General features: G+C 42.7%; 1 protein-coding gene across 3 annotated transcripts in view; it reads right to left on the bottom strand.

The window, feature by feature from the left end:
- The window catches only part of LOC138843436 (transcriptional coactivator YAP1-like), an 80249-nt gene extending 54904 nt beyond the window's left edge, over window positions 1–25345 (bottom strand). The window contains exons 1-2 of one of the 3 annotated variants that reach the window (XM_070047290.1): window positions 25138–25345; window positions 22290–25039 (exon numbers count right to left, since the gene is read on the bottom strand). In XM_070047290.1, the coding sequence (XP_069903391.1) occupies window positions 22290–22812 (523 nt within the window). In that variant the 5' untranslated portion in view covers window positions 22813–25039; window positions 25138–25345. Of the gene's footprint in view, window positions 1–22289 lie in introns of all 3 variants that reach the window. The other 2 variants (XM_070047291.1, XM_070047292.1) reach the window with 2 other exon arrangements.
- Window positions 25346–25895: the final 550 nt, after the last annotated feature.

The raw sequence follows: 25895 nt of genomic DNA, 5'->3' as shown, positions 1-25895 counted from the left end.
TTGCATAATCTTCGGAGTCTGTCATACTCACTTTTTAATGATACCTATTCATTTTAATGCCAGTACATGAAATTTAATATACCTAATGCCTATATTATATATTTGTTACTATCCTTTTTGTATTCATATCTATGTGTCTTCAACTGGAAAATAGGTAAACTACATGTCTGAGAGAAAAATAATGTTAGGTCTCTCTACCATGACTGATGAGACACACAGACAGTGAAGCACACTATCTTTAATTCAGTTCTTCCCTCTGAACTCCATAGCAATCATTCCTGAGAAGTCATTACTCACAATCAACATGTTTGAACCAGTCACTACCAAACAATTAAACTTGGCTTGAGGATGGAAACCCATTGCTAATATTCTATACCATTTATACTATTTAACTTCTGTTATGAGTAAATGTTTTACATATATATGTGTATCAATGTTTAATGTTTTAATTACTATTTATGCCATTAAGAGAGGTTAAATATGTTTTCAGAGCATATACTAGTTTATTTTAATATTGCATTGTTTATTTTCCTATTATAACTCAGGAGGTGATGTGATTCTTTCAACATAACATAGTCTTTTGATTTTTTTATAATTTTTTTGGACAGGCAGAGTGGACAGTGAGAGAGAGAGACAGAGAGAAAGGTCTTCCTTTTCCGTTGGCTCACCCCCCCAATGGCCACTGTGGCCGGCGCGCTGCAGCCGGTGCACTGTGCTGATCCAAGAACCTGGGGCATCCTCCACTGCACTCCCAGGCCACAGCAGAGAGCTGGACTGGAAGAGGAGCAACCAGGATAGAATCTTGTGCCCCGACCGGGACTAGAACCTGGTGTGCCGGCACTGCAGGTGAAGGATTAGCCTACTGAGCCACGGCACCAGATGGTATTTTTATTTAAAACTATGAGATAGTGAATGAGGTTGACTACCAAAATACATACATTTTTCACTGATAAAAAGTGCTACAAGATATATTTTTCTACAAACTTCCTGTTAATGACAATAGACATAGGATATTGTTTGCTTAAAACTTTCACATACTTAACTATATAAATTTTCATAATAACTAGAACCAGCATCCTGGTGTAACTGGTAAAGCCACAGCCTGCAACACTGAAATCCCATAAGGCCACCTGTTTGAGTCCCACCTCTTCCATGCCCTATCCAGCTCCCTATTGGTGGCTCAAGAAAAGCAGAAGATGAGAAGATGGAGTAGGGGTACGGGCCCCTGCCACCAATGTAGGAGATCCAGATGAAGCCTCTAGCTTCATCCTGGCCAGTCCTGCCCACTGCTGCCATTTGCAAAGTGAATCAGCCAATAGAAGATCTCTCTCTCTCTCTCTTCTCTTTTTCTGTTTCTCCTTCTCTCTCTGTAACTGCCTTTCCAATACATAAGAAAATCTTCAAAAAAAATACAGAGTGACTAGATTTTCCTCCTTCAGTGTAATTCTGAAACAAAATGACTCATAAGTTATATTTAAACAGAGTGAGAAAATATGGCCTTTTTGAACAAGATGGCACCAAAACAAAAAAGCTCCTGCCCCTTCCAAAGTGGATGTCAAGGCAAATGCTGAGGACAAGAAAACAGCACTGAAAGCTATCTACAGCCACCTGTAATAGAGAGACAGGGAGAGAGGGAGAAAAAGGGAGAGAGAGATAGAGAAAGGGAGGGAAGAAGGGAGAAAGAGCAAAAGATAAGGAAGGAGAAGTAGTAGTAGTAGTAGCAGTAGAAGTAGAGGTGGACAAAGAGGAAGAGGAGGAAAAGGAAAAAAAAACATAGGGAGGGAAGAAGGAAGGAAAGAATGAAGAAAAACAAATAAAACAGTGTAACTCTGGAGGAAGCCCAAAGAACCCTGAAAGTGCACCTCCAGGAGAAACAAGTTGGATTGGCATGCCATCAATTCCCCCTGACAGCAGAGCTTCCATGAGGAAGACGGAAGGCCACACACACTTGCATTTCTTGAGGATGTCAAGGCCAGCTATCACCAGATCAGACAAGCTGTGAAGCAACTCCGACTTAGATGTGGCCAAGGTGAACATGCTGATCAGGCTGATGGAGAGAAGAAAGCATTTAATGAAATGGCTCTGGATTATGATGCTTGGATTTTATAGCAAAATTGGAATCATCTAAACTGGGTCCAGAGGACCAATTCAAAATACCCAATTTCATCATTAACATAAAAGCAATAAAAATACAGCAGGAAGTAAGTTTGAGAATGTCTTCTAGATCATGGTAAAGGATTTAAGTTTAGTTCTGAAATAATGGCAATCAGAGAATTCTGTAAGTGGAATGACATGCTTTAATTTCATTTGAAAGTAAATTGCTCTATTTTCTAAATTAATAATAAAACCAGATAGATAGTATTGAAAATGGAAAACTATGCAATTGAAGTAAAGACAATAGAGCTGCCTATTTCAATAACCCATAATAAAAATGGTGATTACATGAACCAGAGTGCTAGGAAAGGATAGGGTCAAAAATTGTCATATAAGGGAAATATTTCAAAGACAGTAACAGGGAGGTTTTTATGTATTAATTAGTTTATGTGAAAGGAAAAGAGAGAGAAGATGATTGATGAGTTGATGAGCATCACTATGATTATTTGCAGTTGGACAATTGAAAACTGAAATTCTCAGCTATTGAGATGAATGTCAGATTAGAGAATGTTCTTATTAAACATTTAAATGGGTTATTGTACAGCAGATTAATAGAAGTGAGTAAAAAGAAGAGGTCCAGAATAAATATATAAATTTAGGATTCATTGGTACATAGCTAATTTTTGTTTAATTTTATTAAGTATTTATTTATATATTTATTTATTTGAAAGGCAGAGTGACAGAGAAAGAGACAGAAAATGAGGGAGAGAGAGTGAGGTCTCTTTTAAAAAGATTTCTTTATTTATTTGAAAGAGTTAAACAGATAGTGAGTAGAAGGAGAGAGAAACAGAGAGAGAGAGAGAGAGAGAGAGAGAGAGAGAGAGAGACAGACAGAAGTCTTCCATGTGCTGGTTCACTCCCAATGGGCCACAATGGCCGGAGCAGTTCTCATCTGAAGCCAGGAGCCAGGAGCTTCTTCCAGGTCTCCCAAATGGGTACAGGGATCATCTTATACTGCTTTCCCAGGCCATAGCAGAGAGCTGGATCAGAAGTGGAGCAGCCAGGATTCAAACCGGCACCCATATGGGATGCCGGCACTGCAGGCAGCAGCTTTACCTGCTACACCACAGCACCCAAACACCATGAGAAAGGTCTTTAATCTGCTGATTTATTCCCCAAATAGCCACAAGAGTTAGGTTTGGGCTAGGCTGAAGCCAAAAGCCAGGAACTGCATCCTGATGTCCCACATGCATTGTGGGGGCCCAAGAATTTGGGCCATTTTCCACTGTCTATCCAGGTGCATTAGCAGGGAGATGTATTTGAACCAGAGTGTCGCTCCCCCTCTTCGTGGAGGAACGACACTAAGCCCTGCCTAGGCTTCACATCCGAGTCACGGCACCATTATGTCGCTCCCCCTCTTCGTGGAGGAACGACACAGGACCCTGCGCTGTTCTTTCGTCTGCTCGGCCCTCCCCGGGTTTGCTGCTGGTTCTTCCCGGGTTGGCTACTGTCCCTTCCACCTCCATGGAAGGGCGGTTCCCCCTGCCACATTCCCCACTTCTGCAGGGGAGCGGCACACCGCCGGCCAGCTCTCTCGGGGGCTGCACAGGTGTTCCCCTTAGATGTTCCCCTTAGATGTTCCTGGTGCATGCCGTCTCTCTCCTCCTTTATAGTCCTCCTCCGCCAATCCCAACTCGGCTGCCCACATGCCGAGTACACTGCTCTCCAATCAGGAGCAAGTCCTACAGTTTATTGGTTGAACTGGAGGCAGCTGTGTAAAAGCTGTTTTCTTCTCTCCCAGCGCCATATTGTGGGAGAGCAGATGCATAGAATAAGTCTTAATTCCAGTAACTTAGTCTAGTCCGAATTGCTCCCCACAGATCCCCCTTTCTTTTTATTTTTTGGCGTTGATACGTGCCTGTCTTCGGTGTCCCGCGGCACACACTCTGCTCTACTTGCTAGAGTTGCCACAGGTTCTTACAAGTCCTATCAATCAGGCAAACCGAATCCGGGTCCTCTCTTCGCCATGTTGTGAGGAGGTTTTTAGGTGCTGATGCATGCCTGTGTTCGGTGACCTGCGGCTCATACTCTGGTCGAGCCGCCTGCTGGTGCTTACCGCCTTAATCAGGCAGACCGAATCCAAGCCTCCTAATTGCTGTATTGTGGGGAGGCCTTACTGATGTTAATTCGTGCCTGTCTTCGGTGACCTGCGGCGCATAAGCTGCTAGCTGCCCGCAGGTGCTCATCGCCTCACTTAATCAGGCAGACCGAATCCAAGCTTTCTCATTGCCATGTTGTGGGGAGGCCTTTCTATTTCTCTATTTCTCTATCTCCGGGCATTCCTATTTCTCCCATTTTACTTCTATCTTCCAGCATTCCTATTTCTCTCATTTTACTTCTAAACTTCTGTTTCTCTTATCCCTGCGGCTTCCCGGCGGCGCCCGCCCCGAGGCTGCTTCTCAGCAGCTTTCCGGCTCTGAGCCGCTTCAGCCCGCACCTCTCTCATCTGCACGGCTTCGCACTAGCCCAGCGTTCCCTATCTACTTGAGCCCCGCACGCTCTCTCTGCGCGCGGCAGCCTCCGCGAATCACACAGCATCAGCTCACGTCTCCACCACTAGCATTCAATCCAAGTTCCCCGGGCTAGCCTGGCGAATTCAACCCAGCTCACGTCTCCGCCCCACGATTTGGCTTCCCGTCCTTTGCTCCCCGGGCTAATCAGACGGATCCCAATCTGGCTTACGTTTCTGCTTCTGGTTTCAACTTTTCGCCCCCTATTCCCAGGCTAACTTGAGAATCCCAAAGTGGCTTTCATCTCCGCCTCGGCCTGCCCCCCGCGGCTTCAATTTCCCTAACATTTTTCTCTACCCAGTATGTTTCCCCAAGCTTTCTTCCAACAATACTCCTCCCTCATTTCTCCTGGCCTCTCCCCACAGTCCGCATCCGAGTCTGTTTGTTCTAGCTTTCACTTTCGCTTTCGACCTTAGAGATTTCTCCCAGCTTCCCCCCGTAGTCCGTATCTGAGTCTATGCCTAGGCTTTCAATAGCTCCTTCCGGCACCTTTTTCGTCCGGCTTTTCCCTAGGCTGTTTGCTAGTCTCTCTCTCCGATATTTTCCACTTCTTCCCGTTTCTTCCCTCCTAAGTTTCCTATCTGTCCTAGGTTTCCTATCTGAGTCACGGCACCATTATGTCGCTCCCCCTCTTCGTGGAGGAACGACACTAAGCCCTGCCTAGGCTTCACATCCGAGTCACGGCACCATTATGTCGCTCCCCCTCTTCGTGGAGGAACGACACAGGACCCTGCGCTGTTCTTTCGTCTGCTCGGCCCTCCCCGGGTTTGCTGCTGGTTCTTCCCGGGTTGGCTACTGTCCCTTCCACCTCCATGGAAGGGCGGTTCCCCCTGCCACATTCCCCACTTCCGCAGGGGAGCGGCACACCGCCAGCCGGCTCTCTCGGGGGCTGCACAGGTGTTCCCCTTAGATGTTCCCCTTAGATGTTCCTTGTGCATGCCGTCTCTCTCCTCCTTTATAGTCCTCCTCTGCCAATCCCAACTCGGCTGCCCACACGCCGAGTACGCTGCTCTCCAATCAGGAGCAAGTCCTACAGTTTATTGGTTGAACTGGAGGCAGCTGTGTAAAAGCTGTTTTCTTCTCTCCCAGCGCCATATTGTGGGAGAGCAGATGCATAGAATAAGTCTTAATTCCAGTAACTTAGTCTAGTCCGAATTGCTCCCCACACAGAGCAGCAGGGATTCAAATCAGCACTCCAACATAGGATGATGGTATTACAAATAGCAGCTTGCCATATTGTGTCACAACACAACACTGGCCCCTATTTTCATTATTTAAAAAAATTAACTTAAATAAAAATTGTAAGTAGCCATCAGATATATTTATTTCAACATATGCATAAATTATTTAATGCCCAATCAGGCTAAATATATCTATCTTTTTAACATTATCATTTACTTTGATAGAAATATTTAAAATCATTTCTTAGTGTTTTTATAGAAAAATGTGCAGTATGGAGTTTTAGTGAACTGAGGGAAGCTAAGTGTAGATTGGCTTTGAGACTGAAAACTCCTTTGAGCCACAGTCTTGGGGTACTCCACATTTTTGTGAATTTCAGTTCCAGGAACCACATCAATTTCTCACAGTAAAGAGATGAGAAAGGTCTTTATTCAAGCAGCAGGAAGAGGGAAACAACCATTTTGAAATATGCTCCAAAGTTTCTTAATGACAAGCTCCTCCTTCCCAAGAGAAAATAAGTTTATCAGGACCTCATGAACCTGGAGAATGGCAATGAGACAATTTCAAATCTCTTTAGTCTTACTGTGTCACCCAGAAAGATAAGCAAAAGAATCTAACAGCTACAAAGATCAAATCCCCAGAATTCAGTAACATCGTGGAATACTTTGCTCAGCCATATTTTATGTCACATCAACAGGACTCCTCCAGTAGAGCAGTAATGAGTAAAAATGGAAAGAGCTATGAAACAGATACTGTATTTAAGAAAAATTCTTGGGAAGAAAAAAAAAGGATTAATCAGGAAAAATGGAAAACAAAACCAATGAATAATGTAAAGTAAGAAAAAATGTATACATAAGTTCCACATATTAACAAAAACTGTAAGTCATGTTAGAAGCCAAGAGAAATCTTAGTTTGAAAAGATCAAGTAAGAAACAGGATCAGATCTAGACAGGGTGTGTTTTTGGAAATTAGTAGATAAGAAATATGTAATAAATACAACTACATGGTAAGGACTGAAATGAAAACATGTTTACAAATGCAAATATAGTGGGTAACGTAAGCAGAGATATGATAATGTTAGCAAAGAATCAGCAGAAAATACTGAACATCTAAATAACTGTACACAAATGAAAAAAACAATGCCTTTTTTAGGCTTATCAGTAGACTGCACTTAGTCAAGTGGTGAAAAATATCAGTGAGTTTGAGACATGCCAACAGAAACATCCCAAAAACTGAAAATGGATGAAGTTTTCCCAAATTAAAGATAGATTCTGAACTATGGATCCCAGAAGCCTACAGAACAGCATTCAGGATAAAAGGTATGCAAATTAACACAAGGTCAAATCATATTAAACTGTAAAAAACCCTAAAGTGAAAATCTTGAAATGAAATAAACTGGAAGAAAATGATTACATTAACCTTAAAGGAGGTGGAGGGGAAGGAATGTATTGGATTTCTCTTCAGAAGCCATGTAAGCAAGGAGTGAAATATTTAATCTATTGAAAGAAAAACAGACTTAGAAATTTATGGATAATGAAATTATTCTTCAGGAAGTAGAAAAAAGACATATGACAAGAAAGTAGAGGAGGTTTATCATAAAATAAGTTATTCATAGAAAAGAAAATAATATAGGTCATAAAGCAAAGATTTATATAATGAACAGTGTCAAGGAGGAAATAAATCAAAGTAAAAATAAATTTTTATTTCTTCTATCCTTAATTGACCTAAATGACAACTCTCAAGTTATAATAGAAGAAATATTAGGTGAATTTAATATATACATAAATTAAATGAGTGACAATATTATAATAGATATCAGAGAAGATAATATTGATAATATCTTGATATGTGTCATTTAGACTACCCAGGATATAGCATAGTGTTATTTAAAAATGCACTTAGACTAGCTGTAAATGCATATCAAAAATTTTAGGACAATCCCTAAAAATAATTTTTAAAGAAGTATATTTGTTAAAATAGAAGAAGGAATGTACTTTCAAAATAAACAATTAAAATCTGAGAAAGCAGAAATGAGATAAGGATAGAAAAGGGAAACAAAGAACAGTAATAATAAATAGAAAAGAATCACAAACAGACAGGAATTAAATGATGCCAATAATCACTATCAATGTGAATATTCTATCAGCTTAAAGACATGGACAACCACAGGATAGGGAGACATAAAAGCAAGATCCTTCTACATGTTGTCTCTAAGAAACCCCCTTTAAATATAAGGGCACAGACATGAAAAGAGAAAGAGCACAATAACACTAATCTAAAAAAAAAAACACACAAAACTGGAATATCTATGCTAATTTAAAATAAAGGATATTTCAAGGCCAGGTAAGTTATCAGACATATCAAATAATGATCTCCTATAAGACAAAAGTTTCTTTAGTATGTTAGTAGCTTATATCAGAGCATCAAAATACATGAGGCCAAAACTGAGAGAACTATAAGGAAGAATAGACATCATGTTATATTTGGAGATTTCCAAACCTGTATTTTAGTAATTTATAGATTCCACAAGTTCAAACTCAGAAAACATATTTGAAATGAACAAGATCATAAATCAAAAAGATTGAATTAACATTAATAATATATTTCAGCCACCAACAGCAGAACATTCACTCTTCTCAACTTCGCATAGATAATGAAAAAAGATAAACCACATTTTGGTGAATAAAATATACCTTAATAAATTAGTGAAATAAAAATTATTCAGTCAGTTGATGATGATTTAAACTTGAAATCAGCATTTGAAATATAGTCAGAAAAATCTCAGTATATGTGGAGATTAATGACACATTTTTAAATAATACTTCTAAATTTGTTAAAATGTATTAAGGGACAGGCCTGCAACACTGGCACCCCGTGTGGGTGACAGTTTAACTCCCGGCTGCTCCACTTCCAATCCAGATCCCTGCTAATGTGCCACAGAAAAGAGCAAAAAATAGCCCAGTCCTTGGGACCCTGTAACCACATGGGAGTCCCAGATGAAGCCCCCCAGCTCCTGGCTTGGGCCTGGCCCAGTTCTGGCCATTGCAGCCATTTGGGGATTGAACCACAGGATGGATAATCTCTCTCTCTCTCTCAATCTCTCAATCGCTCTCTCTCTCCCTCCCTCCCTCTCTCTCTCTGCCTCTCCCTCTTTATAATTCTTTCAAATAAAAATTAAAAAGAAAAAAGAATTAAGGATAAAAAAGCAAACTCAGGCACAATAGCAACAAAAATAATAAAATACTCAGTAATACTATTAACCAAAGAGGTGAAACACTTCCATACTGACAATTTCAAAATATCAATGATAAAATTAGATACACAAATAGGAGATCATCCTCTAATCGTGATTTGGAAGAATTATTATTAAAAGGAAAATGGCATATAAACTGATCTATGCAATCCCTACAAGAAGATCAATATCCTTTATATAAATACAGGAAACAATTCTAAAGTTCAGTTGTGACCACAATATAATATAATAAGCACACAAACTTGAGCAAAGAAAACACTGGAGGAAGATATAATTCTTCTTGATTTAAAAATGAATTACAAGGGTGGGCACTGTGATGTAGTGGGGTAAGCCTTCACCTGTGGTGCCAACATCCCATCTCATCCCTGCTGATCCTCTTCAGATCCAGCTCTCTGCTATTGCCTCAGAAAGCAGTGGAAGATGGCCCAAGTGATTGGGTCCCTGCACCCACATGGGAGACCCAAAGGGAGGTAATGTCTCCTGGCTGTGGATCAACACAACTCTGGCCATTATGCCCATTTGGGGAGTGAACCAAAGGATGGAAGACCTTTCTCTCTGTCTCTCCTCTCTGTCTATAACTCTAACTCTCAAATAAAGAAATAAAAAAAATTTAAAAATGATTTTAATGCTACAGTAATAAAACATACTACTGGCCTAAACAGACTATGGAACAGAATAGAGATCCCAAAAATAAATCCATGCACATACAGTGAATTGGTCTTCAAAAAGAAGCTACTGCCATCCACATGAAAGACCTGGATGAAGTCCCTGACTCCTGGCTCTTGCACTCTCTCTCTCCTTCCCTTTCTCCCCCTGTCTCTGTCATTCTGCCTTTCCTGCAAATAAAACAAATCTTAAGAAAATGATTCTATAAAGGTATGCAGAGGGAAAGCTTAACGTTAACATGGCAAAGATTTTTTGGATATGACTGCAAAAGTATTGGAATAAAAGCAAATATAGACAAGTGAGGTTACATCAAACTAAAAAGCTTCTTCAGCAATCAACAGATGAAAAGACACTCTGCAGACTGAGCAAAAATATTTCCAAATGCTACATATAATAAAATGTTAAAATCCAAAATATATGAGATACTAAAATTCAAAAGTTAAGCAACCTAATGGCAAATGCAGAAATACCCAATTAAAAATGATCTTGCAGGGAGACAAAAATAGTCTGAAAAGTCCTGTAAAACTAGAGGAGAAATTGAAGAAATAGTTGTTAATATCATCCCAAATCACAAAGTAACAGATCCAAATGGTTTTACTAGTGAATTATAACAAATGCTAAAATGAAGAAATATACTATTTCTCTGAAATCTCTTCAAAAACAAAGAAGCAGAGGGGATACCTCCTAATTCATTTTATGCAATCAGTGTTAGAGTAAAACCAAACCACATAAAATCATAACATGAAAGAAAACTCAGCCTTAACTCTTATGAATATAGGTCTAAAATCCTCAACTATTAGCAAATTAAATACAATAATATATAAACACAACATGCTCTGGAGAAATGTTATCAAAATTGAGTTATATGAGGCCAATTCAAGATTAAAAAGTCAAAAATTGTAACCAAACTACGCACCAATAAAAGAAGAAAAGCTATACATTATAAATTGTTGAAGCATTCAACAAAATCTAATACACATTTATTGCAATAACTCTCAGTAAATTAGGAATCAGGAGCATTTCTACAACTTCATAAATAGCATCTACAAAACAACCCTATAGTTGACATCATACATAAAGGTAAGAAACTGTAGCTTTCTCCACCATGAAGAACAACGTATGGATGCTACTTCAGAACTTTTCTATGCAACATCATAATGTTAAACCTAGCTAGTGCAGTAAGAACCAAAAAGGATACCAAAGAGATAGAGTTTTAGGGAAGCAACTAAATGTTTTCACTGATTATTGTACCATCTATCCCCAAAATTCCTAGGTACCGAGAAAAAAATTCTGAACTAACATACACTTATAGCCAAATTTCAGGCTAAAATGTTAACATACAAACATCAATTGTTTAAACTTAGAATGCATGATTAATGATACAATACCATTTAATTAGCATAAAATGAAATATTTGGATACAAAATACATAGAAGATGTACAAGTGCAATATCAGAAAACTCTCAAAAATAATAAGCTATATAAATAAATTCAGGAGCCAGCACTGTGGTGCAGCAGGTAAAGCCACCACCTGCAGTGCCAGCATCCCATTTGGGCATTGGTTCCTGTCTGGTGGCTCCACTTCCAATCCAGCTTTCTGCTGTAGTCTGGGAAAGCAGTAGAAGATGGTGCAAGTCCCTGGGCCCCTGCATCCACATTGGACACCCAGAAGACGCTTCTGGCTCCTGGCTTAGATTGGCCCAGCTCCAGCCATTGCCACCAACTGGGGAGTGATTCAGTGGATGGAAGACTGACTCCTTCACTTTCTCTCTCTCTCTTCCTCTTTCTCTCTCTCTCTATTTCTGCCTCTCTGACTCTCTGCCTCTCTGTAACTGTGCCTTTCAAATAAATAAATCTTTAAAAAGATAAATTCAGAGATATTTCTACCTGAAGTGTGGGAAGATTCATTCATTCTTCCCAACCTGATCTCTAAAGCCAACAAAATCTGTATTATCCCAAGCAAACTATTTTACTATTTTGTCAATATCAACAAAATAATTCTATAAATTATTTGGAAATAAAGACAGAATAGTCAACAAAATACATAAAATGAAGAAGAAATTTGGAAGACTAATGATACAGGAATTCAAGATTACTGTGAAGTTTCAAGTTGTTGGGTTCCTGCCACTCATGTGGAAAACCCAAAATCAGAGCCTCACTGTCACAGAAATCTGATGAATGAACCAGTGAATGGGAGATTTGTTTCTCTGTCTCTCTCTGTGTGTCTCTGTCCCTTTTCCATTCAAATAAAACAAATAACATTTTCTTTAAAAAAAAAGAAAGATATTTTTCAGAAGAAGAATCTTCAAATTCTTTAAATTTTGAGGGGCTGGCGCTGTGGCATAGTGGGTAAAGCCGTCGCCCACAGTGCCAGCATCCCACATGGGCAACGGTTCGAGTTCTGGCTGCTCCACTTCTGATCCAGCTCTCTGCTGTGGCCTGAGAAAGCAGTAGAAGATGGCCCAAGTGCTAGGGTCCCTGCACCCATGTGGGAGACCCGGAAGAAGCTCCTGGCTCCTGACTTCAGGTTGGCACAGCTCCAGCTATTGCAGCCAATTGGGGAGTGAACAAGAGGATGGAAGACCTCTTTTTCTGTGCCTCTTTCTCTTTGTGTAACTCTGCCTTTCAAATAAATAAATAAATCTTTCAAAAAATTCTCTAAATTTTGAATTCAATAGAGTAGTAATATTTATTTTATGATAGGACTAAGAACCAAAGAGATCACATAAATAAGAATAGTGTCTGCAAATACTAGCTGATAGAATCAAAAAGGGAGAGAATGATCCAACATGGGAAGTGAGATACACAGCAGACCCATAGAATGGCAAATGTCCTAAACAGCACTCTGGCCTCATAATCAGCCCCTAAGGCATGCGGATCCGGCTGAAAGGCCCATGAGAGTATTTCAGGCATGGAAAGCCAAGACACTCTGGGGGTAAACAAACAAACAAACAAAACCTAAATGAAAGATCTCTGCGAGTGAGATCCCAGTGGAAAGAACAGGCCTTCAAAGAAGGAGGTACCTTTCTCTGAAGGGAGGAGAGAACTTCCACTTGGACTATGACCTTGTCCAAATAAGATAAGAGTTGGTGAACTCAAAATGCTTCCATAGCCTTGGAAACTCATGACTGGAGCATAGGGAGATTACTGATGCCATAAACAAGAGTGTCAATTTGTTAAGTCAACAACAGGAGTCACTGTGCACTTACTCCTCATGTAGGATCTTTGTCCTTAGTGTGCTGTACATTGAGATTTAATGCTATAACTAGTACTCAAACAGTTTTTTTCACTTTATGTTTCTGTGTGGGAGCAAACTGTTGAAATCTTTATTTAATGTATGCTAAACTGATCTTCAGTATATAAAGAGAATTAAAAATGAATCTTGATGTGAATGGAAGGGGAGAGGGAGTGGATAAGGGGAGGGTTGCGGGTGAGAGGGACGTTATGGGGGGGAAGCCATTGTAATCCATATTCTGTACTTTGGAAATTTATATTCATTAAATAAAAGTTAAAAAATAACTGAAATTACAAAAAAAAAAAGAAAAGAAAAAAATATTTATTTTAGCTAACAAGATGCTGATTTTGATGCATTTCCTAACTTGACTATTTAGTTGTTTTGTAATTATGAAAATGAGTCACATTGTTGATAACAAATAAATAACTAAGTAATAATTTCTCTTTCTTGTATGAAAATAACAAAATGTCATTTCTCATGACTGTAAATCAGAGGATGACGGCTATGGAAAAATATTAAAATAATAAAAATGAGGTAGTTTCCCAGTTTTAGATAGCATGTTAACTAATTAAACATGTTGACACAAAATTAACTGAAACTCCCTGGGATTTACCATATTTAGCCTAGGAAATCTGTATTTGCAATGACTAAGCAAAGTCTAGCAAAAGCAGTGCTAAACGTAATATAGTGTAACATGAATTCTTTATAGTTATTTGTGTTGGTCCTATAATGTACTTTAAAATTTTATATTGAAATATGATCATTTCATTATGTTCACTGTGAAATACATGTAAATATATAACTGTTACCCTAGGCATGTTCCTCATTGCAGTTATTCCTGTAAGTTAATTGTTCCCATTTCACAAATAATCTGCTTTTTTTAATTCTTTTTTTGACAGGGAGAGTTAGACAGTGAGAGAGAGACAGAGAGAAAGGTCTTCCTTCCATTGGTTCACCCCTCAAATGGCTGCTATGGCCAGCACACTGTGCTGGTCTGAAGCTAGGAGCCAGGTACTTCCTCCTGGTCTCCCATGTGGGTGCAGGGCCCAAGCACTTGGGCCACCCTCCACTGCCTTCCCGGGCCACAGCAGAGAGCTGGACTGGAAGAGGAGCAACGGGAACAGAACTGGCACCTCAACTGGGACTAGAACCTGGGGTGCCGGCGCCGCAGGCAGAGGATTAACCTAGTGAGCCACGGCACCACTCTATAATCTGCTTTTTGACATTCACGATGCTACAAGCATCATTTTCAATATTAAGCAAATGAAGGATTTGATGCAATATACATATTTATTATCCATTTTATGTACACATTTATAAATTTATGTGAATGTATACATTTTAGGTGCTTCAAAACCAGTGCCAATGTTGTCTGAATGAGTAACCTGGAACAAGAGTACTGCAAAAAATTATTCAGAAATGAAAAAAATACTTTTCTTGGCACTGGAAATATAATACAACAAAGAAAACATATCCAGCTAACACCTAAGTAACTCATTCTTCAAAAATAACAATAACAGTGGAATTAAGTAAAAATTTTATAATAAATGTAATCAAAATGTTAGAAAACAAAACTTGGAAATGTTTATATGAGTGTTGACACAATATTACCTAAAATGCCTATATGACCAAACGAACACAACAGAAAATTAATGATTAAAAATCTAACTTGGGGCCGGTGCCTTGGCTCACTAGGTTAATCCTCTGCCTGTGGCACTGGCATCCCATATGGGCACCGGTTCTAGTCCCGATTGCACCTCTTGCAGTCCAGCTCTCTGCTGTGGCCTGGGAAAGCAGTGAAGGATGGCCCAAGTGCTTGGGCGCCTGCACCCACACGGGAGACCAGGAAGAAGAACCTGGCTCCTGGCTTTGGATCGGTGCAGCTCCATAACAGCCATTTGGGGAGTGAACCAACAGAAGGTAGATCTTTCTCTCTGTCTCTCTCTCTCTCACTGTCTGTAATTCTGTCAAATAATAAAAAAAAAAAAAAAAACTAACCCAAGAAGTTGTATAAAGGGGCTGGCATTGTGAGGATAGCTAAACTGCCTCCTCCAATGCCTACATCCCATTTGGAGTACTGGTTCAAGTCCCAGCTGCTTAGCTTCTGATCTCTTTGCTAATGTGCTTTAGAAAGCAGTGGAAGATTATCTAAGTTCTTGGACTCTTGCCACCAATGTGGGAGGCTGAAATTAAGTTATGGGCTCCTGGCTTCAGCTTGGCCAGTGCCAGCTGTTGCAAATAGCAGATGTGATGTGAACCAGTGCAGAGAAGAACTCTCTCTCTCTCCCTTTAAGATAACTAAATAAATCTTTTTAAAAAAATAAAAAAATAAGAACTTGTGTAAATAAAAAATAAGCTAAAAGAAGACAAGAATAATAAATATCATAAGGATAACTTTGGGAAATAATGGAATAGAAAATGTATAACACATGCCGGTGCTGCGGCTCACTAGGCTAATGCTCCGCCTTGTGGCGCCGGCACACCGGGTTCTAGTCCCGGTCGGGGCGCCAGATTCTGTCCCGGTCGCCCCTCTTCCAGGCTGGCTCTCGGCTGTGGCCAGGGAGTGCAGTGGAGGATGGCCCAAGTGCTTGGGCCCTGTACCCCATGGGAGACCAGGATAAGTACCTGGCTCCTGCCATCGGATCAGCACAGTGTGCCAGCCGCAGCGCGCGGGCGGTGGTGGCCATTGGAGGGTGAACCAACGGCAAAAGAAGACCTTGCTCTCTGTCTGTCTCTCTCTCTCACTGTCCACTCTGCCTGTCAAAAAAAAAATGTATAAAACATAAGGCAACAAAGGCAGGTGTTGATTCCTTTGATAATCTAACCAACTAGCTGACAAAACTAAAAAGAATAAAGGAAAGAAATGCAGATATTCAACAACAATGATCAAAAAGTGTCATAACTACAAACCTGAAAATCTAATATAATATTGAAATGCTAAGAGGGAATTACAAGAAAATTTACATCAATAAGTTTGAAAAGCTAGACCAAAGAGATAAATCGCTAAGAAAATAGCACTTTCAAAAATGAACAGATAAAATATACGGCATAAATCTTACCACAACTATGAAACAATCTTACAAAGAAAAATCCCACAACAGATTACTATATCTGAGCTATATATTAAATACTGAAATGAGAGATAATATCAATTTTTACTTTTGATCATAAGTTGTAAAACAATTATACTTCTATTTATCAGCAAAACAACTCAAAAAAAAAGTAACTCAGATATAATATACCACAGCATATATGTGGGTATAAAGCATAAAGTAGATTCTCATCAGTATAAGCATAAAGTAGATACTCATAAGAATAACCATACACTAAGAGTTCAATAAATAGTAAGAAGAAAAAAACACTGTTCCTCAACAGTATAGACAAGGACTGTAAACAATCATCCAATCTCAAAGTGGAAATTTCACTTCTACACATTTTTTGTACTCTGTTTGATACCTTAGATCAGGGAAAAAATGGTACTTGTCTTTTTGGGACCAATGCCATATAAAAGGATACTTTAAGTTCATGAGAAATTGAATTAAATGATAAATTTATTTGGTATAAAAATTGAAATCCATGTTTAGTTATCTCACAAATATATTCCCATGAACTTTTTGAAGTACCCTCAACTCATGAGTTTCTGTAGGAAAAGGACTATTAATGCCATTTGCTTTTTTCAATTCACTTACCAAATGGATTCTGGGAAATGAGTGCTGAATGTATACATATGTTCTATATTGCTTAAAATGATAGTGTCATATAGTCAGTGTATAATAATGTACCTATATGATAAAATTTTTGAAAAGGTATTACAATTTAGAAACTTTATAACATATCGCATGCATTGATATTGCTAACATTTACTTAAAAATTATTATTTTTGTCAAATATCTCTAGACATTGTAATACCTGGATCAAAGCAGCAGTTCTGAGATTTAGAAATGTGAGAGGAAAGTTTGTGGCCACATGTATTCTAGTTAGTTTCTAATTCTTATGAAATAAGATTCACATATTTATATTATGGCATAACAATATCATCTTCTATTGTTAAATAATAAATTCAGTATTTTAAAATAACTATTTTAAAGTCTTTTTGAAACTTTATTTCTGTTTCCAATATGAAATGTGGTGAAATGTAAATTTTGTTCCTTTTTAAAGAAGATGATTTGAATTTCTCTCTGTTCTACTTCATTATTTACAAAATTAAATCAGAAAAAAGTGAAAGATAAATTAAATTTACCACTAAAGAATTGGTCAGCACCATGGATCAATAGGTTAATCCTCCGCCTGCAGTGCCAGCACACTGGGTTCTAGTCCCGGTTGCTTCTCTTCCAGTCCAGCTCTCTGCTGGGGCCCAGGAATGCAGTAGAGGATGGCCGAAGTGCTTGGGCCCTGCACCCACATGGGAGACCAGGAGAAGCACCTGGCTCTTGGCTTTGGATCAGTGCAGCGCACCAGCCGCACTGGCCAATGAGGGGTGAACCAACTATCTATTGAACCTCTATCCATTGTGGCCATCTGGAGAGTGAACCAGCAGACGAAGACCCTTCTCTCTGCCTCTATCTCTCTCTGTAGCTCTGTATTTCAAATAAATAAAATAAATCTTAAAAAAAGAATTCACAATCAATTGTAATAAATTCCAATTTTTTCAGTCATACATTTAACAAATCTTCTTGAAAAAATTTCGATGGACTGATATTTTACATGAAATTTATTATGCATGCATGCTGAATACTCTGAATCTCTAGACTATTAGAGATATACATTGTAAGTCATACATAATTTATAACAGAGCCAAAAGAGTATTTAATATCTTTTTCTTATTGCTCATATAAAATAACTAAATGCTCAATCCAGGGTATATCCCATAAAGATACAATCATCATTTTATAATCTAAAATTTAGGATAGTTTCAGTAACATTCATGGTCTCCACAGAAATATTTATTAAGTCACCTGATATAAACATTGAATGCCTAATTACTAGGCATTATGCACTTCCTGGCACTGATGGAGGATTTTATCATCCAGGACTCAGGCTTCACTGTAAAGCAAAGCTTTGTCATTATCCAACACATTGACTCTCAACTGCCTTCCCTTTTACAAGCAGAATCTAGGGAATACTCAGAATATTGTTTGCATATAGAAATGAAATAGCTTAGAATGTCACAGTTTCACATGAGCTTCGTATTTACACCTGAAGAGACAACCAACCATCTATATAAAGATACAAAACTATATATAACATAGTCATCAATCAAAAATGAATTAGTCGATGAATGATCAACATAGTTTCCGGGAAAGATTAAATATACAGCAGCAAATTTCTAGTTTTTCTAGGTATTTGCAAGGAATTGTATATTGCACAGAACAATATAAGAATGGTACAGAAAAGAAAAATGAGAAAGAATAACAGCTCTTTGAAATTAAAAATGTAATTGCTTAAATAAAATTAAGGAAGAACTTAAATATGGAGTTTAATAATCAAATAATTTTATTAAACTGGAATAATTTAAAAAACAAAAGGGGAGTTTTCTATGACTTCAATTAGACTTTAAGAAAGATAAAATAAAATATATATAAGGCAAAAAATTCCAGGTCTGAAATCTTCATTTTAATGGGGTCATCATATGTCAAGAGTGAAGGAAAATTTACAAGAGGCTTATCCTACCAAAACTTCACAATGTCAGTGCAAGAGAGAACATGATTACAACCATTAATGTGAAAACATAATAACCAGCAAAGGAAAAAAATCTAGTATTAGAAATCCAAGTTTGGATGCTAGCAGAATGTTCATAAATATGATAACAAATCTACTGGCTCAATGACTCTGACATAAACAACCTATACCAAATCTATACAAGACAAATATGCTTTCAGATATGATAATCAGTCAAAATGCATTTCTAATTAGATTTGTAAATGTGTAGCTCTAAGGACATAACTCAAAAGGAAGTAAAAATCAGGAAAATTGGACTAAGAAGCTCTATGCAGAAATGGATGCAATCAGTAAAGATGAGACATCCAACAAAACAGTCAAAAATATTTGTAACCCATTGTGATAGGGAGGATTAATATCCAAAATATAGCAACAACTCAAAAAACTCGACAACTGCGAAGCTGCTGTGGCACAGCAGGTTAAAGGACTGGCCTGCAGCACCAGTATCCAATATGGGTGCCTGTGCATGTCCTGGTTGCTCCACTTCCAATCCAACTCCCCACTAATGTACTTGGGAAAGCAACTGAGGATGGCCTAAGTCCTTGGGCCCCTGCACCAACAAGGGGGATCTGCAAGAAGATTCTGGATCCTGGTTTTGGATAGGCTCAGCTCTGGCTGTTGTGGCCATTTGGGGAGTGACTCAGTGGATGGAAGACTTCTCTCTCTCTCTCTCTCTCTCTCCCCCCCCCCTTTGTAACTATGTCTTTCAAATAAATAAAATAAATCTTAAAAAAAAGTTCAATAGCAAAAAAAAACCAAATAATTTAAGAAATTGGCAAAGGACCTAATAGTTCTCAAAATAAGAAATGCAAATCAAAACCACAATGAGGTATCGCCTCATCCTGTCAGAATGGCTATTCTGAGAGAGAGAGAGAGACAGAGAGAGAGACAGAGAGAGACATAGAGAGAAATTCTAGCAAGTATATGGAGAAAAGGGAACCCTTACATACTTTGGTGTAACTAAATTAGTTCAGCCACTGTGGAAAACTGCATGGACATTTCTAAAAAACTGGAAAAGGATCTGCCATAAAATCCAGAAATCCACATCTGGGTATATACCCCCCCCAAAAAATGAATATACTTTTATAACAACATTGTTCACAGTATCCAAGATATGGAATAAACCACACTGTCCATTTCTCTAATGTATAAAGAAAAATCTCATACACACACACACACACACACACAGAGTGGAATTCAGGTTTAAAAAATGAATGAAATCCTGTCATTTACAGCAAAACTGATGAGACTGGAGGACACCACATTGAGTGAAATAAGCCAGACACAGAAAGACAGGTAGCATACATTCTCCTTTACACGTGGGAGCTAAAGCTAAAAGGGAAAAAAACCAACCTGAACACAGAATGTTGATTACTAGAGGCTGGTCAGAATAGGAAGGATAAAAGGTTTCCAGATTAAAAAAAAAAAAAAAAAGGGAAGCCGAGTTTAGTTTATGAGATGTTAACAAAGGAAATGGGGAGAAGGATATATGGGAACTCTTTGTATAACCACTTCACAATTTATCTTTTATAAATTTAAAACTAATCTGAAATAAAATGTAAAAAAAAAATTGGAAAGAGAATAAAAAGTAGTATAGTGTTACCTCATGAAAGTTACAATGAGGTATCCCATCATGACATCTTTGAACAAGATTTAGACTAGAAAATAAGTTGGTTTCCAAAACTTTGAAGAGCAAGAAGCAAGCTTATTGGTCAAAGTAGAATAGATAATAATCTAGAGAATTTATAGCAATGAAGAATTTTATTTACTTATTTTTAATCTGCCATCTATATTAAAAAAAAAAACAGAAACTGAAGGTACAATATAAATAACACATATGTTCAAGAGACTTTGAATTTTAAGTTAACCCTCGGCACAAATTTGATTGATTTATTGGAATATGTGAAAACACTATCCATTTCATGGCAGATATATCTGCTTTGAGTATTTGAAAGGGCATGGTGGGCCGGCGCCATGGCTCACTAGGCTAATCCTCCGCCTAGTGGCGCCAGCACACCGGGTTCTAGTCCCGGTTGGGGCGCCGGATTCTGTCCCGGTTGCCCCTCTTCCAGGCTGGCTCTCTGCTGTGGCCAGGAAGTGCAGTGGAGGATGGCCCAGGTGCTTGGGCCCTGCACCCCATGGGAGACCAGGAAAAGCACCTGGCTCCTGGCTCCTGCCATCGGATCAGCGCGGTGCGCTGGCCACAGCGCACTGGCCGCGGCAGCCATTGGAGGGTGAACCAACGGCAAAAGGAAGACCTTTCTCTCTGTCTCTCTCTCTCACTGTCCACTCTGCCTGTCAAAAAATAAAAAAAAAAAAAAAATTAAAAAAAAAAAAAAAAAGAAAGGGCATGGTGAAATGGAACTCCACAATGCCATCAGCTGATTCCAGTGGCTGAGCTCCAGAAGGTCCCTGATTTACTCTTTGTAACCAAAGACACATCCTTAGCTGGAAATGTCCTAGGGCTGTGCATCTGCCTAGATGCACCACACCCCTTCCTTTCCGAAAGTGAATGTCATCTATGCTTTCTGGTGGTGCTTCATTCTCATTACAATCAAAATACAGTTTACCAACCTCATCTTACTGCCAATCCCCTCTACTGGCTGACAGGCAGGGGGCAGGAACTTGGGTCAGAGTGACTGGAGGGGGCGGGGCCGGGCTCAAGAGTGACAGGTAGGGGATGGGGCTTGATTTAGAGAGACAGGGAGGGAGCAGGGCCAGGCTCAGAGTGACAGGCAGGGGGCGGGACTTGGGTGAGAGTGACAGGGAGGGGGCGCGATTTGGCTCACAGTGACAGGGAGGGGGTGTGACTTGGCTCAGAGTGACAAAGAGGGGGCCGGCCGTTCTCAGAGTGACAGGCAGTGGATCCGAGCTCAATTCTGGGCTTGGACAGATGCTTTCCCTCAATGGCTATGGGAACAGAGCCACGAAGCCAACTACACCTGGTCTCACAGGATGGGAATCAGGCACTGGGGTGGGTGGGGTGTTCCGGGGGGGTGGGAGGGGTATTCCCAGAGGTCCAGGACAGGGACAGGAAGACAGGGCCGTCCATCAGCCCATCAGCTCGGGAGAGGAAATTCCAAGGGCCGGAATGGCGGGTGATGTGAGGGAACCCAGTGTCCGCCCTGCGAAAGGTGACTGGAGGGAGGCCAGGGCCCTAGGGGTGGGATCGGGGTGACCTGGACCCTCCCAGGGACCCTACACTGAGCCCAGGGACCTGGGGGTGAGGTCGGGGCTACCTGGATCCTCCCAGGGGGTCACACCGAGCCCACGGCCCTGGGGATGGGGTCGGGGCGACCTGGACCCTCCTGGGGACCCCACACAGAGCCCAGGGCCCTGGGGGAGGGATCTGGCGACCTGGACCCTCCCAGGGGGTCACACCGAGCCCACGGCCCTGGGGATGGGGTCGGGGCGACCTGGACCCTCCTGGGGACACCACACAGAGCCCAGGGCCCTGGGGCAGGGATCTGGCGACCTGGACCCTCCCAGGGGGTCACACCGAGCCCACGGCCCTGGGGATGGGTTCCACCCCTGCCTTCCGGACCCGGGGCGCTGTCGATGACCCCACACTGACCGGTCGCGGGGTCCATCCACGAGGTCTGACGCGTGTCGTGGTCGATGTAGAAGAGGAGGCCGTCGTAGTCGCTCGTCCGCTCCCAGCCGGCGGGCAGCGGCAGCTCAGGGCTCTCCCGGGCTGGCGGCAGCGGTGGCTGAGGCGCTGCGGGCGCTGGGGACGCGGGCGGTGAGGGCGGCGGGGACGGGGATGGCGACTCCCGGGCGGCATCGCCCTGCGGTCCCCGTCCCCGCCGCCGGCCGCCCCCGCTCAGCCTTGGCATCCTGGCCCCGCCTGGCCGCGCCATCAGCCAGTGTGGAGTCACCGTGCCGGCCGCCCCTCCGTTCCCGCTGCGAGCGGACATCTTGGTTTCTCGGGAGGGGCGGGGCTCGAGGAGGCCACGCTCCAAGCGGCCATGTTTGTTCCTCGGAAGGGCGGGGCCCGCGACGGTCACGCCTCCCAGGCAGCTCCGCCCCCTGTGCAACGCTGCTGCCCACCATCTTGATTCTTTCATGTTTTTTTTCTTGTCATAATAACTCAACATATAGGTTACATTTTATTAGGCGTTATAAATCATCACCCAAGTGTAAAATGCATGAATGGTCTCCACAACCTCCATTTTGTGTTTCCTCTTTTCTTCTGTCTGCCTGTCACTGTTTACATGCATTCCAGTCCTGGGGGCCCGGTGCACCTGCTAGAGACCCGGATGGAGCTCCTGGGGGAACCAGGATGGAAGCCCTAGAGACCCGTATGGAGCCCCATGTACCTGATAGAGACCCGGATGGAGCCCTGGGGGACCCAGATGGAGCCCTAGAGACCAGATGGAGCCCTGGGGGGACCCAGATGGAGTCCCTAGAGACCCATATGGAGCCCATGCACCTGATAGAGACCCGGATGGAGCCCCTAGAGATCCAGATGGAGCCCCTAGAGACCCGGATGGAGGCCGCAGGGGCCCTGTGCACCTGCTAGAGACCCGGATGGAGAGCTCCAGGCTCCTGACTCCAGCCTGGCCCCACGCCGTGGCTGTTGCTGTGGGCATTTCAGGAATGGACCCAGTGGATGGCAGAGGGAGCAGGACGCTGTGCTAGGACATGGACTGGGTAGACAAGAGCCAAGGATGCCAAAATTTCTTTAAAAAATTTTCCAAAGGAGGATTGGGGGTGCTCTCAACTCAGGTGGGGGGGTGCTCTCAGCTCAGGTGGGGGGGGCTCTCAGCCCAGGTAGGGGGTGCTCAGCCCAGATGGGGGGCTCTCTTTTCCCAGGTAGGGTGGTGTTTTCAGCCCAGGTGGAGTTCTCAGTGCAGGTGGGGGAGCTCTCAGCCCAGGGGGGCAGGGCTCTCCGCCCAGGCGGGGGCGGGGCTCTCAGGGGCAAGATGTTGACTTGGGCTGGAGATACTAAGCTACAACAGACGAGATGGGATGTGCCGGGTGGGAAGAGCTGTGCCGTTTGGAGCCACACACTCGGCCAGCAAGAGCACAGCGTGCCAACTGTTCCAGCAGAGACCCTGGTCCTGCCACGATGGAGGCAGGAGCCTTCCTCAGAGCTATTTCTGTCTGCTGGCATTATGCTGGCACTTACAGCACTTCTGAGAACATATAAAATTTGTGGGGACTTGACATGAGGCTCTACAAATGGTGCCCGCCGCAGGTTTGCACGGGCTGAGTGTCCCTTATCCGAAATGCTTGGGGCCAGAAGTGTTTTGGTTCTCGGAATTTTTTTTCAGATGTTTGCAATATTTGCATATTCATGATAAGAAGACTTGGAAGGGGACAAAAAAAAAAAAAAAAAAAAGCCCTGGTTGGGGGCTCTCAGCCCAGGGGGCGGGGTTATCAGCCCAGGTTGTCTGCTCCAGGCGCTACCTGCTTATGCCGCTGTACCAGGACACCTCCCAGGAGGGCACCGGCCAGTGTCAGTGCGGCGGTGGCCAGGCTCAGAGGCAGCACGTAGGTGCCGTGCGCCCTCGCCAGGCTCTCCCTGGACGTGGGGAAGTGCAGCAGGAAGGGGAAGCCCAGGGCGTTGTGCCCCCACCGATCAGCTGCCACGTTCCAGGTCATGGCGGTCAAGGTGCAGCCGCCACTTAGTGCCAGGAACAAGGTGGATGTCTTGGAGTCTAGCTCCGGCAGCTCCCGGAACCCTGGCTGGGCCCAACCCAGCAGCAGCGCCGCAGCCTTGGCAAAGTTGGTGAAGAACAGCAGGTCCCGGCCATACTCCATCTTGGCCGGGAGCACCCAGCTGCTGTCGATGTGGCTGCACATGGGCACCGCCCGCAGGGCCCCCGACACGTTGACCCACTGGTAGTAGACGGCCGCCCAGAACTCGATGGACACAAAGGGCACCAAATTGCTGCAGAACTCCTAGAGGTGCCACGAGGTGCTGCAGACGAGGCTCAAGGCCAGGGCCCAGGACAACGCCACACACAGGACGCTGAGCAGCCGACAGACCCACGGCTTCACGGCAGAGACGCACACTAGAGAGGAAACAACAACAACAACAAAAAACACAGATTTCATGAACCACTGTTCAGGGAGGATTGTGGGGCCCTGAGCCTGAAATCCATCCAGGTCTCAGCAGATGTATAGGGCCCTGAGCCTGCCCCCAGAACCTCCATCCGGGTCTCAGTAGGTGCACAGGGGCCCTGACCCAGAAATCCATCTGGGTCTCAGCAGGTACACAAAGGGCCCTGACTCAGAAATCCATCCGGGTCTCAGCAGGTGCACGGGGTCCCCAGGAGCTCCATCCGGGTTTCAGCAGGTGCACAAATGGTCCTGAGCCTGAAATCCATCCAGGTCTCTACAGGTGCATGGAGCCCTGAGCCCACCCCCAGGACCTCCATCCTGGTCCCCAGCAGGGGGAGTCAGGGTCCACTCACCCGCTGTGCAGTGTCCAAATGAACCAGACGTGGTGTGAGAAAAAGGCTGGTGGCTTGCGGGCCCCTCAGGATAGACACTGCAGCCATAGGTTCTCATCTCTCCTCCCTACCCCCAACTAGAGGAGGGGTCACCAGCACACCCTTAACCCTCCTCTCTCTCTCTGCTGAGCCCTCCACGCTTGGCCCAAAGTCCATAGTCTGTGTCAACTCACTGCCTTCTAAATTCTCATAATGACATTGCTGTCTTTATGATGTCATGGCCACTGCCTCCCGGGGTTTGGTATCCATCTACACTGCCTCCCGGGACTCTATCCATCTACACTGCCTTCTGGGGGTCAGCAAGAGCAGGAGGCCAGACTGGGGAGCCAGGGCTGGGATTTGAACACGGGTCCTCTAAGGTGGGACATGGACAATTAATCCACAGAACCATCCATAAGTCGATCAACAAACTCACCTATTTCTAAGCATACACAGATAAAACAACAACCCTAAAGTTGGGGTTAGGGTTAGGGCTAGGGCTAGGGTTAGGGTTATGGTTAGGTTAGGGTTAGGGTTAGGGTTGGGGTTAGGGTTAGGGCTAGGGCTAGGGTTAGGGTTGGGTTAGGGTTAGGGTCAGGTTAGGGTTGGGGTTAGGGTTGGGGCTGGGGCTGGGGCTGGTGTTGGGGTTGGGGCTGGGCCTGGGAGCCAAGGCCAGGGTTGGGGTTGGGGTTGGGGTATGGCTTAGTGTTAGGGTTAGGGTTGAGTTTATGGTTAGGTTT

The sequence above is a fragment of the Oryctolagus cuniculus genome, chromosome 8, assembly GCF_964237555.1.
Source record: "Oryctolagus cuniculus chromosome 8, mOryCun1.1, whole genome shotgun sequence".
Taxonomy (NCBI): domain Eukaryota; kingdom Metazoa; phylum Chordata; class Mammalia; order Lagomorpha; family Leporidae; genus Oryctolagus; species Oryctolagus cuniculus.
This window is presented reverse-complemented; position numbering and strand designations above follow the sequence as displayed.